Raw genomic sequence first — 12,513 nt, 5'->3', positions numbered from 1 at the left:
TAGATTTTAACTTGCAGTGGAAAAACAAAACAAAATTTTGGTTAAGCTTGAGTAATAACCTGTCAGTTGAAAGATATGTACGTATGGCCCCTTTCACATACTCTACGCTGAACTTCTGTGGATTCTCAGCATCACGGTTGATTGCAAATACCTGACAAATGATTGTTAATGAAATTGATTGACATGAAGTAAATCTCAACAGTCTAATAAAGATAATCTACACAGAAACATGAAGTTAAAAAAAAAAATAATTAAATCTGAAGAGAAAAAAAGGAGCTATTCTACAATAATACATATATCTGTCAAAAGGGCATAAAATCAAACATTATTTTAACTGTGTATGTAGTATTAAAAAAAAAAATGTAATCAATTTTTTATTTCATAAACCTATTCTCTTTTTTAACAAAAGAATATCAAATGAAATATTAGAAAAATTAAATCATTTTCCAATTTTTGTAAAAAAAAAAAAAACAAACAACATACAAATCACATCTTAAATTTATTCCCCCTCTTTATGATATACTTTCATACAACAAAGACGATGCTAAATTCTGACTTTTAGCAAACTCACATCGCACAAAGGTTTACACGTGCATATGTTGTAAGTGGCCGGGTCACGCTCTACCAAACAAGTCTCTGTTAAGCAAAGTGTCCTCCGTACACTGTCTGGGTGCCGAATGGAGACTTTCTGAACTGTGAACTCTGCATAGGATGTGACTGCTTCATCAGTGCTGTCAACAAACAATAATTTCTTCATATTACAACATTCATTTGGAAATGGTGGAAAATCATATACAAAGAAACAACTTCATAAAACTTCATATTAAAAGCTCAAGACGTGAAACAATTTAAAAATTAGCGATAAAGCACTTGACTTCCAAACCAAGGAGATCTTGCATTCAAATTCCAGTGAAGACAGTGATATTGAACATCAGTATTTTTAGGACACCCTAAAGTCAACCAACTATAATGAGTACCAAACATACGTTGGGGAAGTACAGGTGGTTGGTTGTTGTACTGACCACATGACAACCTCATCGAACATCAGTCATAGAAACAGATGAGCTTTCTGGTTCTATAGATCACAAAGTCTAAAAGGGGTTTGGCACTTTTTTTATTTATTTTCTAAGTCACACCAGGTAGCAAAATAATAAACATTAGCATGGGAAAGATTTAAGTTGGGATTCCACTGTATTTATTTCTTAACCATTAAAGATTGACAATTAAAAACATTTGGAGACAAAATAGACAGAGAGAAAAGTAATACATGTTTGTTTTACAAGTTTGTAATGTGAATTCCTAACAATAGCCTCCTTCAGAATAGCAGGGGATGACATAGGAAGTGTTAGAACTTGGAAATAAAATTCTGTTTTTAGGTGTACACAATTGCAATATATAATTAAAGGTTAAAGTAATACAATTTTATTTTCCTTTGATAAATTCAATATTATTGTGGTGGACAATGTCTTGATTAAAGTGCACATTTATCAATGATACTAAAAGCCTGTTTAGAAGATGGTCTTTTCAATGCCACTAACCTGTACTTGCCCAGGCGCTGAGTCTGAAAATGTTCCAGCGTAATAGTCTCTTTCCTGGCTCGAATGAAGACTCCGACATAAGCTGCACTCGCCTCCGCTATGGCTTTACACAACTCATCTCTTTGCTCTAGCGCAAACAAGTGCTGCAATAAAGGATCAAAAGTTTGAAGTGCACATTTTTTTTTAAAGCATCAAATTTTTTGTGGACAAGAGAAACAAGAACAAACACTAGGCTTGTAGAGTTCAGTTTCATGAATGTTGTTCATTATTATGAAATCTTGGCTAAAGCCAACACACTTAACACAGGGAACATTACTAGCCTAAGCAAAGGGATATAACACTTGTAATATGTATCAACAATAACGCTTGTAATACATATCAACAAGACAGGTGTAGTAAAATGCCTGAAAGTACATTAGGAAATCTTGATGTCACCATCACTTTCATTCATGACCGCAGTAGGTTCAAGGACTACTTTTTGTCTTTTGAAAGTGTTTAGTGATTTGTAAGCACATATGTATAAATGATTGAAATAAATAAAGATTAAAGATTTTTCAACAGTTGTATGGGCTATATAACTTTATATTATTAATAATAGAACAGAATAATTATAACAAGATAAAACTCAGTATAATTCAATAATTAAATCTAAAAATTATTAGCATTTAATACCATTACAAACAAACTAGCTAATTGTCAATGTTACCATGTGACCCTGGCAGCTGATAGGTCAGTGTATGTTTTCTGGAATGTACATGTGTAAACAAGAAGTGATGAAGATAGTTGTAGTTTGTCACATGATCTTTCTAAATGGAAATGCAACAAAAGCTGTAAGATTCTGCCATATTTCAGAAGCTTGTTTGGACCTTATATAAACTAGAGTGGGAATGTGCCAGGACAGTGGTTACAGTTGTCTCAAGTTGTTACAGTCATTGCAGTGCGAGACAGTTGAAGAGATTTTGTACAACTTGAGTAACTAGAGTAGACTAGAGTTGGTACAGTGGAGAGTCTGTAGAGTTGAGTATGACTCTGGAACAGTTGAATAGAGTGGCATACAGCTCAATACAGTTGAGAAGAGTGAAGTTCAGAAAAGTACCATGAAGTGCAGATATTGTACATTCTTCTTTGCTACTTTTGTACCAATAGCTAGATTTTCAATAGTAAATCAAGTTATCAGAAAATGAAATAAGAGTTGTCAAGTTCTTTTAAATGATTTTATTTGTGTTTCAACAAAATACAGTAAACCAGAAGAATAGAAATATTAACAATACAAAGCCTAATCAGCACTTCTATTAAGAAACCACTACTATATACATTTTAAATACACATTTTCAGAATCCAGATTGTACATTTAAGTCCCATTCATCCTGTAAGGTAAAAACATGACTTACCATCCTGCTGAAGCCTCCATATACTACAGCCACACCCCCAGGGTAATCAGAAAGCTATAACAAAATTAAAGATTGAACAAAATTAGAAAATAATTAAAACATAAAGGAAAATCTTGATTAGAACGAATGAAGCATAAATATAATAAAGGAATAAAAAACTACTTGCAAAATGTATTCTAGATGTATCTAAACAAAAGTGTTAAAATAAGCATCATATCATAGAAATATCATATCTGGTCTTCAAATCAAAATGCAAAGAGATGTTGAATGTTGAAGAAATCTTTTGGATAAACTACTGACTTTTTTTTCTTCAAAGATATTTTACCTAAATTAAAAGTACAGGTGTTATTTTTTTTTTTTTTTTTAATAGAAATTTTGATGATGGCCTACAATATGAGACAAGAAGCAGCAATGCTAAATGATTCTAAATTATGTAAGTAAAACTATATATTTTTTAAATTAAACTACAGAACATTTTTTACCAAATAACCATTAACAATATGAACCTTACATTAAAGATATATAAAAAAGGAACTAAATCCTGGAATTTTTAAATTAAAAAAAAAAATTTGCTAAATTTTCACAAATTACTGGATTGGAAATTTGATTTTTATCATTTGTAAAGTACTAAAATCACTTTACCTCAATATTGTATTGTTTTAACTTTAAATTTATACTGTGAGCCAACAACAGAATTTATAAAATAGATTTGAGCTAATCAGACACACACACAAAAAATATCCCAGAACTAAAAGAATTTTTTTTTTCTTCCAATTTAAATTTAATTTAAAATGATTTATAAGGTGTGCTTCATACCAATTGTAGGCCTTCGATATCTTTGTAGTCATAAGAACATAATTTCTTGTTTGTGGCTGGTTCAACTTGATCCAGGGAGCCCTGATTAACCTCCAGAATCACAGGCACCCGATTTTCTGACCAATGGTGCTTGAAGCAGTTAAACCTCCTAGGTGTAAAACTGGAGGCATCTGCAAACTGGTCACGGAATCGCTATAAAAAGGGCATTAAACAGAATTGTTTTTTAAAAAAATATATTTATTCATATAAATAATATCTAAGCACAACAAAGAACAAAATGAACACAGTTTGATGAAAAGTAAAAACTATGCAAAAAAAAATGATGTCCAGCCTCAATAACCTTACCAAAGCCTCAGTTAAAAGATCTGCTCTGTGGTCTGTGGAAAATTTCATGGAGTCAGTCTTCTTAGCTCCCTTCTTCATGGAAATGATGAACTCTTGGTTGTTGACTGCTTTAGTGTTGGGGACAATGCTAATGAACTCATTATAAGCCCACTGAAATGCAATGCAATTAAAAAAACAGTTCTTATAACAACCATTAAACAGCTTTTGATAATGACGCTTATATAAGTGTTCCATTGGCTAACAGTTTTTAAAGTGTATACATATACACATTTCCTAACAATTATCCAATTTAGTGCTAGGTGGGCTCTGAAGTATTATAGAGCCAATTTTCTTTTTGAATCACTGGAAATTAAGCTTGAACTTTAGTTCAGATGCCAAACTATTCAAACCTCAGCAAGCAAACCTCATTAACAGAACAACAATTATGCTTTTAAGAAAAACAAATCTACAAGATCAATATTAAAAATCTTGTGCTTAAATTTGAGATGATTTTGAGGGGTCCATAACATCAAAGTTTCCATGCCTTATCTTATTGTATTTATTAAAGGCTTTCAATTAATAAGAATTCAGTTCTTATCACCAGATTTCTTTTATCATGCAGTGAGTGGTACCTACAAGGAGAACCACTAGTCTAATATAGTGGCATAGCAACCATGGTACCAAGGGATTCATTTCACTCTGACACATGATTAAAAGGGTCCTCAGGCACCATTAAAAGATAGTAGCTTATTAATTTTGAGAATCCAGTGGTGTGGCAGCTATGGCACAAAGGGGTTCATTGCCCCCAGACCTATGACTTATAAGGGTCCACTGGGACCATTGAAAGACTATTGTTTATTATTTTAAAGAAGAAATTCCAACACTGAGTTTCATGACACTAATACTTATGAGAAGTCATAACTGTATTAGAGGTTGTGACACTTTTATTTGTAAAATGGCTTTTTGTAAATATAATAATACATGACATACAAAGCAACTTGATTTGATGTTTTAGCTGGACCGACAGGTAATTTGTTATGTTACTGGTCTAATCCAGTTTTTTCTTAAAAGTTTTCTTGATAATAAATTAACACTACAATTAATGAACACCAAGGAAGATTAGACATTAGACTCTTTATATTTTAGTAAACAAATGACTACCTGATTAGTCACAGCAAATGTGGCTGGATTATATGTGGTGATTCCATGAGTTCCAACTGAAAATATTCTTTTATATCTGAAGAGTAAAAAAAATGCTTGAGCTTGTGACTAATATGAAACAGAGAGTGACAGAGAGAGAGGGAGGGAGCAGTGGAAAACAGAGGGGGACAGCGAGTAAGAGAGATTGACAGAAAGAGAAAGATTGAACGCTCTACTAATCAACAGTCATGTCTATTAGCTGATGGCTATTTATAGTAGGCCTACAGGCAGGGCCAGCCTTAGGCATAGGCAAACTAAGCAGCTGCTTAGGGCCTCTGAATGGTGTGGACCACACACAGAACTAAAAAAAATTTTTTTTTACAGATGAAATAGCAAAACTTGAGCCCAACATAATTGTTGGAAAAAAATAGTTTTTAAGTTACTTGCAGCATAATTTTATTTGTTTGCTTTTAGAATTTTAATTTTCTATTTCATTCGCTCTAGGGCCTCCGATTATCTAAGGCTGGCCCTGCTTTTGAGAAATAATGTGTAATTTGTAATTAAGAATGCCTTACTTCCCTTTCCATGAATGTTTGGTGATGAAATAACAAGCCACATCTTTGTTGTCTTTAAGAGTGGCCATCATACCTGAGAAAAAAAAAAAAATCTTATTTAGGTTTTTGCTTTAAATATTTTGCATGATAAAAACAAAATTTCACTCATTTTCTTGCCGTAGCAAACATGTGAAATTAAAAAATATTAAAGTAACAAATGAGCTTAATTGAGCAAAACAATATATATTTTGTCCACTTTAAACAGGCAGAAAATTTTTTTTTAATATATAAACAAAAAATCTGCCAAGCCATGTATACGTATGTGGTATGTGCTTACAACTGTAATCTCGATATTCCAAGTTTAAACCCTACCCTCTTGCTTAACCTGGACTAGTATAAAATTTATAATCTTTATTTCTGAAGGATTATCAGAAACTTGTAAAATTAAAAAAACAAACTTAGATTATCATTGCTCCACTTTCATGTATTTAATTATTGTTACTTGAAGTTATTGTGTATATATTTTTGAATTTATGTTTGTTTTACATGTTTGGGATGTTCCTCCAGAGTTACTTTCTAGTTGAAACCTCCCGCAGGACAACGGGGGATGGGAGTGGGTAGGTTTGAACCCGGGACCATTGATAAGTCTGAATGACAGTCCGATGTCCAGGCAACTAGTTATACTCTAGTATATGTATCAGTCAAATAAATAGAAACTGGTAAGCATAGCATTATCAAGTCTTGTTTTTAATAAAAAATGTGCTTAGCTGGATCTGAAAGATATAATAATAATTATGTTTTAGCTTTGGCAAAGAAGTTAAAATAAGTTTAAAAGTCTCTTCTTTCTCAAACATCCACTAAATAGAGACACATTGTATGATATTTATGAAATGAATTATAATTACTTTTAACTAGAGTAACACCATTAGTAAAATCACTTTCTTTAACACTTCAGGGCAAAAAGTCTATTAGATACAATATTTAAATCCTTTAGTAACAACTATAGAAAATAAAACTTCAGAAATTACTCAGAAAAACACCAACACATATATATATATATATAATGCACATTTCTTATTCCAATTACGCTAGGAAAAATGTGTGTATAAGTAAGCCCTTTCCCTAGTGTGATTAAACTTGAGCACAGAAAATGTTGCCTGAATCAGCTCCAGAGGAAAACCAATACAATTTTAAATCTAGAATCTGTCACTATGTAGTATGGATATGTGGAGTACAATTTAAAAAAAGTGTTCTCTTTGAAAAAAAAACATATATATAATATCATAAACGATCTAATAAGATTATAAGAAGATTTTATGGTAAAACTTCCCATCAAACATGATCAAAGGCCCCTTTTGAAGAATTTTATGCAGGTGGCAGTGCCGAGCTGTCTATCCCTAAATATTATATTATTTATAATCTAGGATAATCAAAAGATCACCAATTCAAAAAGACTAGACTGGTTTAGTCTGAACTTACTGTTTTAGTTACTTCAAGACTCTGCTAGTCCTAGAACTAGACTAGATAGAATCACTCCATTTTACAGTTACATTTTCTAATACTTGTAATACTGATAGACTATGACTACTATGAGTATGACTATGTCACTAGCAATAATCTACTATCTCTAGATTCTAGATCTACATCTAATCTAGATTATAAATTTAGTTTAATAAGTTTGATAGTCTAGACTCTCGATTGTCTAGTCATAGTGTATGATAGATTAGATCTATCTAGTCAAAATCTAGATCTAGACTAGTCATAGAAACTGAAAATACTTTGTCAAATTTGTCTTATCAAAAACTTGTCACTTCAACTTGACAAGACAGAAGTTGAATGTAGATCTAGATTTTATTGGAGTAAAAATTATTTCTCAAGCTTTTATGTTTTTGATATTACACAGATCTCTGTATATGACAATATAGATCTATTGAACTGATAGTTTGGACCACTTTAGAGTAACGAATGAAAAAAGGGGGCGTGTCATGTGATGTTGACACTAGTTTCGAGTATTTCTGTACAACAGACGATTATTTATAATCTAATTTGTTACATTTAAAAATTACCAACTTTATTATATAGCTTCCTTAAAGGATTAAACGTGATGCATCATACACATTGATGTTATTTTAATAAGTATCAACACAAAGTTGAAGTGATTGTACAAGAAATTAGATGGATTTAACAATATTTGTGTTTAATAAACTTCCAATTTCCAGGAGGCCGCCATATTGGGTTTTTAACTTCCGCTAATGATCGTTTTTTCTCGTGAATGTTACGAGAGCTTCCGCTTATGATAAATGTCCCTCAACTGGGGACACGACAATTCGTTCACTGACATTTCGTTCACCGACAAATCGTTCACGCGACTATTCGTTCACCAGACATTTTGTTCACCCGACAATTCGTTCACGCGACTATTCGCTCACGGACTATTCGCTCACAGACAACTTGTTCACCGAAAACTTGTTCACCGACAGTTGGTTCACGACAAATCGTTCACGCAACAAATCGTTCACTAACAATTCGTTCACAGACAAATTGTTCACAGACAAATCGTTCACTGGATATTTCCAAAAACTGAAAATTGCTAGAGATCGGACCTGATCCGAAATTCCTTGTTAATTTTTGTTTGTTTGTTGTTAATATTTTGTTAACGAGGACAGTCTGTGATAAAAAATTATACTTAAAAGAAAAAAGAGATGTTACAAGCACGCTGAAACATTTAAATGGGACATCACTTTACTATAGGTAACATTTTTACTTTCAACATGTAGGCCTTCTTTTACACTCATGTCCATCATGTAGTCTTGTTCGACCTACCCATATTTGCTTATCTTCTTAATAGCGGTCCAGATGTTTAATTAACATATACCCATTTTATTGATATCTTATTAGCAAAAACAAATCTTATCTTATATAATACAGACGTTTCTTCAAAAAAAGAAGATGATTACGTCCTACGCGTCATGCATTCTGCCAAGTCACTGGTTTTCCTGGCTAGCTCAGACATACTAGTATTTTTTCCACAATCCTTTCAGTGTTTTTACGAGAGATATTTTAGATTTTTAACAATGGTACTAGATTTGGTACAATATATGGTTTCACTGTTCAACTCTGAACGTCACATACTAGATACAGATCTAAGGTTAATACTTATCAATTAAGACATCTAAGAAAAAAAAACTAATTACATATTCAACACTAGGAAATATTTTGGTTCCCTATCAAAAAATTATAATTTATCGCAATACAACAAAATAAAATTGTTTCAATAAATTTGTTATTGAAGTCCAAGCAATAAAATTAGTCTACCAATGGGTGGTCACATATAGAAACAAGTTAACTAAAATAAAAATAAAATAAAACTTCTTTTAAACTTGATGGAAAGTACTACTAGTGTCCAGTAGATATTTTCAATGCTAACAGGTTGTACATGTGTATAGGCAATGTCCAATAAAGTTTTATTACTTCCAGAGGAGCCAGTCTGACTAGCACTCCACTAGGTGTTAACTAGAGTATCCAGATGAATGGGTAGATTCCCGGTAGATGACAAAAAAAGAGGGGGGGGTGTAAAGGTATATTAAAGGTGAAAGTAAAAATGTTACCTATTGTACAGTGAGGGCCCGTTTACATTTTTCAGCTAGCTTGTAAGATCTCTTTTTTTTTTTTTTTTTTTTTAAATTTAAGTATAATTTTTATCACATACTGTCCTCATTAACAAAAATATCAACAACAACAACGAAATTAAATAAACTCAGATTTGACCAGATCTCTAGAAATTTTTTGCATTTGGAAATAATAGCTACAAATGTTTTAATGTAAATAAATTAAACACGCGACGAGAATATATAATATTAACAATATGTTACTATCCAGTGAACGATTTGTCTGTGAACAATTTGTCCGTGCGTGAACGAATAGTCGCGTAAACGATTTGTCGCGTGAACGATTTGTCGTGAACCAACTGTCGGTGAACAAGTTGTCGGTGAACAAGTTGTCTGTGAGCGAATAGTCCGTGAGCGATAAGTCGCGTGAACGAGTTGTCTGGTGAACGAAATGTCTGGTGAACGAATAGTCGCGTGAACGAAAAGTCGTGAACGATTTGTCGGTGAACGAAATGTCAGTGAACGAATTGTCGTGGAACCCCCTCAACTTTTTGTCAGTAGATATAATATAATAGATCTAAATATAGATCTACAACTTTTGTCTTTGATAGATCATTGAGTATAATTAATTATATTAATAATAGACTTTTTCTAGCACAATCCCCCGGGCTTTCTATTTCTCATCTAGATCTATCTAGATAGATACAAATAAATATTAACTAATAACATACATTTCTGCCCAAGTTCTGACTTTATCATGAACTAGGGTACTGAGGAGAACAGGCCGAAAAAAAGCAGATAAAATGTATACTTAAAAAAGTAATTTTACCTTTACACTGAATGCTTAGGTCTAAAATAGTAGTAGATGAACTTAGAAAACAACGTTGGCTTACTGGTGTATTCCTTGAAAGGATAATATACCCCACAGATTGATAAAGGTATTTATATTAAGACTTCGAAAACCGCAGCCAAAAAAAAAAATGTCTTCGAAAAATAATAGCCTATTTGAAAAGATGTTCATTTATACGTGAATAACTTTGTACAACACGCGCCTGTTTTTAACTTCGAAAGTAAAAAGATAAATCATTTAGCCTCAAATTGTCGTTCTATATATGTTAAGACTGCATACGTAGTGCATTTGAGGGCCGGATTTAAGCAGGTGGAGGCCCCACCTGTCCTTCCCTTAAATCTAACCCTGAGTTCATTTACTAAAAGATGAGAGTAAAGAAGCTTAAATTAGAAAGTTTTGTCTTGAGGCGAGTTTGAATATTGACAATAATATGTGAAAGTTTGGGTGGCTGAAGTCAATATCGCCTCAAAATGAGACGTCAAATCTGATTGGTGGTTGTTAGGCGCATCCGCGCAGTGTCTTGTACAAATAAGTCTAAACGGAGGTAACACTCAAATGACCAAGTCAAATAACACATGCGAAAGGCCAATGAAATTCTATCCAAGGCAAAAATCAGAGAGGAATGGAGAAAGAAGTTCAACGGATCATGTGTGGTACCCCAAAAGTTCAAAATAGGTGATAGGTGAGGTTAGGTGATTTGATGACATTTATTGTTTTAAACACAATCAAATTCACGAGGCCCGGGTTCAACACTTTGCCACTGAGATTTTGTTGGTTGATAATGAGTTATAGTCGTACACGTTCGGTTCATTTGTCTCGACAAAATTCTCTAAATGCTCTTGTTGCCAGTCCTTTCATCCAAACATACTTTCGGCGTCATCAGTAGCCAGTGAGTCACTAATTTTTCAGAAAATATAGAAAGATGCGTGGTGGCTGAGCGATGAAGCGATTGGCTTCCGAACCGAGAGGTCCCAGGTTCGAATTCTGGTGAAAACTGCGATTTTAAATTTCGGAATTTTGGGCGCATCTGATTCCACCTAGCTCCAATGTGTACCTGATAGCCTACTAATTGGGGAAAAGTAAAGGCGGTTGGTTGTTGATGACCACGAGACACCAGGGGCGGACTGGCTATATGGGCATGCTTAGTGGACAAGGTCCGAGAGTGGAACGTCATTTTTTTTTTACATACATTTATAAAGAGTAATTTGAAACAAAGACATTTTGATTAAAAGAAAAGTCTCAATTTCATAAATTTTATTTTCAATATAAAAAAACAAACAAAATAATAATAATTTCAAGCTGTCACTCTTGCTTGAGGTTGTTAGATCGAAATCTTCCAATAATAGCTAAAATAGTTTCATAATTACTACGATTATGGGTGAAAAAAATGGATAAGATATTTAGCGAATTGCAGCAAACTTCCTTGGGCTAGTTGTCTTCAGACGACAAATTACATCAACAATAACAGCTGTAGACTAATAAATAGTGTTTCCTAGCAGTGGCGTCAATAGGGGGGTGCGGTCCGCACCGGGTGACATCTACCTTAGTGACGCCACTGTTTCGCAGATGTATATCAAAAGGTCAGAGAGAGTTGATGGCGGTAATGCCAACAAAATAATATTTAGTTAGGTCAAATGCAAGAGTTAACGTTATTCAGAACTGCATTATATTAACTCCGTCAAGTTCTTAAAAATAAGAATAGAAATAATAATAACACAGTTAAAGACATAACCTATATAACCTTCCATTCTTTCCACGTTTCTGAATAATTATGTTATTTTTTCTTTGCGTGTAAATACAAACTCTTTAAGATCTGCCTTGCCTATTTTGATAAAGTTTACGATACAGGCTTAATATCTTCGAGATACGACTTTTCATTTTTTTTTTTATTTTTATAAGTTTCACTACAGTTTCAGATATTCTTTTCAGAAATGATGATTACTTTAGGGCCGTCGTGACAACAGTTTGAAATGCATACTAAACATGCAGTCGCGCTCGACTCAAATGTTTCTTTGTATTGTGTAGAAATGAGCTGGTCTGTGGTCAATGAGCTGGTCTGTGGTCAATGAGCTGGTCTGTGGTCAATGAGCTGGTCTGTGGTCAATGAGCTGGTCTTGGTCTGTGATCAAAGAGCTGGAATGTGCAAGCTCAATGGAAAGATTCTTAGCAACAGTGAAGTACTACATGAAATAAGAATAATGAGAAATTATAGACCATCATCCGCTTCATAAAAAAGAAATTTAGCTTAAAACAAGCAAAATAATAGACATACTTTTACAACAAAAGCTTATA

General features: G+C 33.1%; 1 protein-coding gene across 3 annotated transcripts in view; it reads right to left on the bottom strand.

Annotated features, from left to right (window-relative positions):
* Positions 1–8,018, bottom strand: part of LOC106073015 (dnaJ homolog subfamily C member 13-like) — a 65,937-nt gene extending 57,919 nt beyond the window's left edge. For 2 of the 3 annotated variants that reach the window (XM_056013388.1, XM_056013390.1), the window contains exons 1-9: positions 7,834–8,018; positions 5,785–5,857; positions 5,231–5,306; positions 4,091–4,240; positions 3,746–3,937; positions 2,930–2,983; positions 1,539–1,681; positions 572–731; positions 60–151 (exon numbers count right to left, since the gene is read on the bottom strand). In XM_056013388.1, the coding sequence (XP_055869363.1) occupies positions 60–151; positions 572–731; positions 1,539–1,681; positions 2,930–2,983; positions 3,746–3,937; positions 4,091–4,240; positions 5,231–5,306; positions 5,785–5,855 (938 nt within the window). In that variant the 5' untranslated portion in view covers positions 5,856–5,857; positions 7,834–8,018. Of the gene's footprint in view, positions 1–59; positions 152–571; positions 732–1,538; positions 1,682–2,929; positions 2,984–3,745; positions 3,938–4,090; positions 4,241–5,230; positions 5,307–5,784; positions 5,858–7,242; positions 7,334–7,833 lie in introns of those variants that run through there. The other variant, XM_056013389.1, reaches the window with a different exon arrangement.
* Between the last annotated feature and the right edge of the window lie 4,495 nt (positions 8,019–12,513).

This window comes from Biomphalaria glabrata, chromosome 16 (assembly GCF_947242115.1).
Source record: "Biomphalaria glabrata chromosome 16, xgBioGlab47.1, whole genome shotgun sequence".
NCBI classification, from domain to species: domain Eukaryota; kingdom Metazoa; phylum Mollusca; class Gastropoda; family Planorbidae; genus Biomphalaria; species Biomphalaria glabrata.
This window is presented reverse-complemented; position numbering and strand designations above follow the sequence as displayed.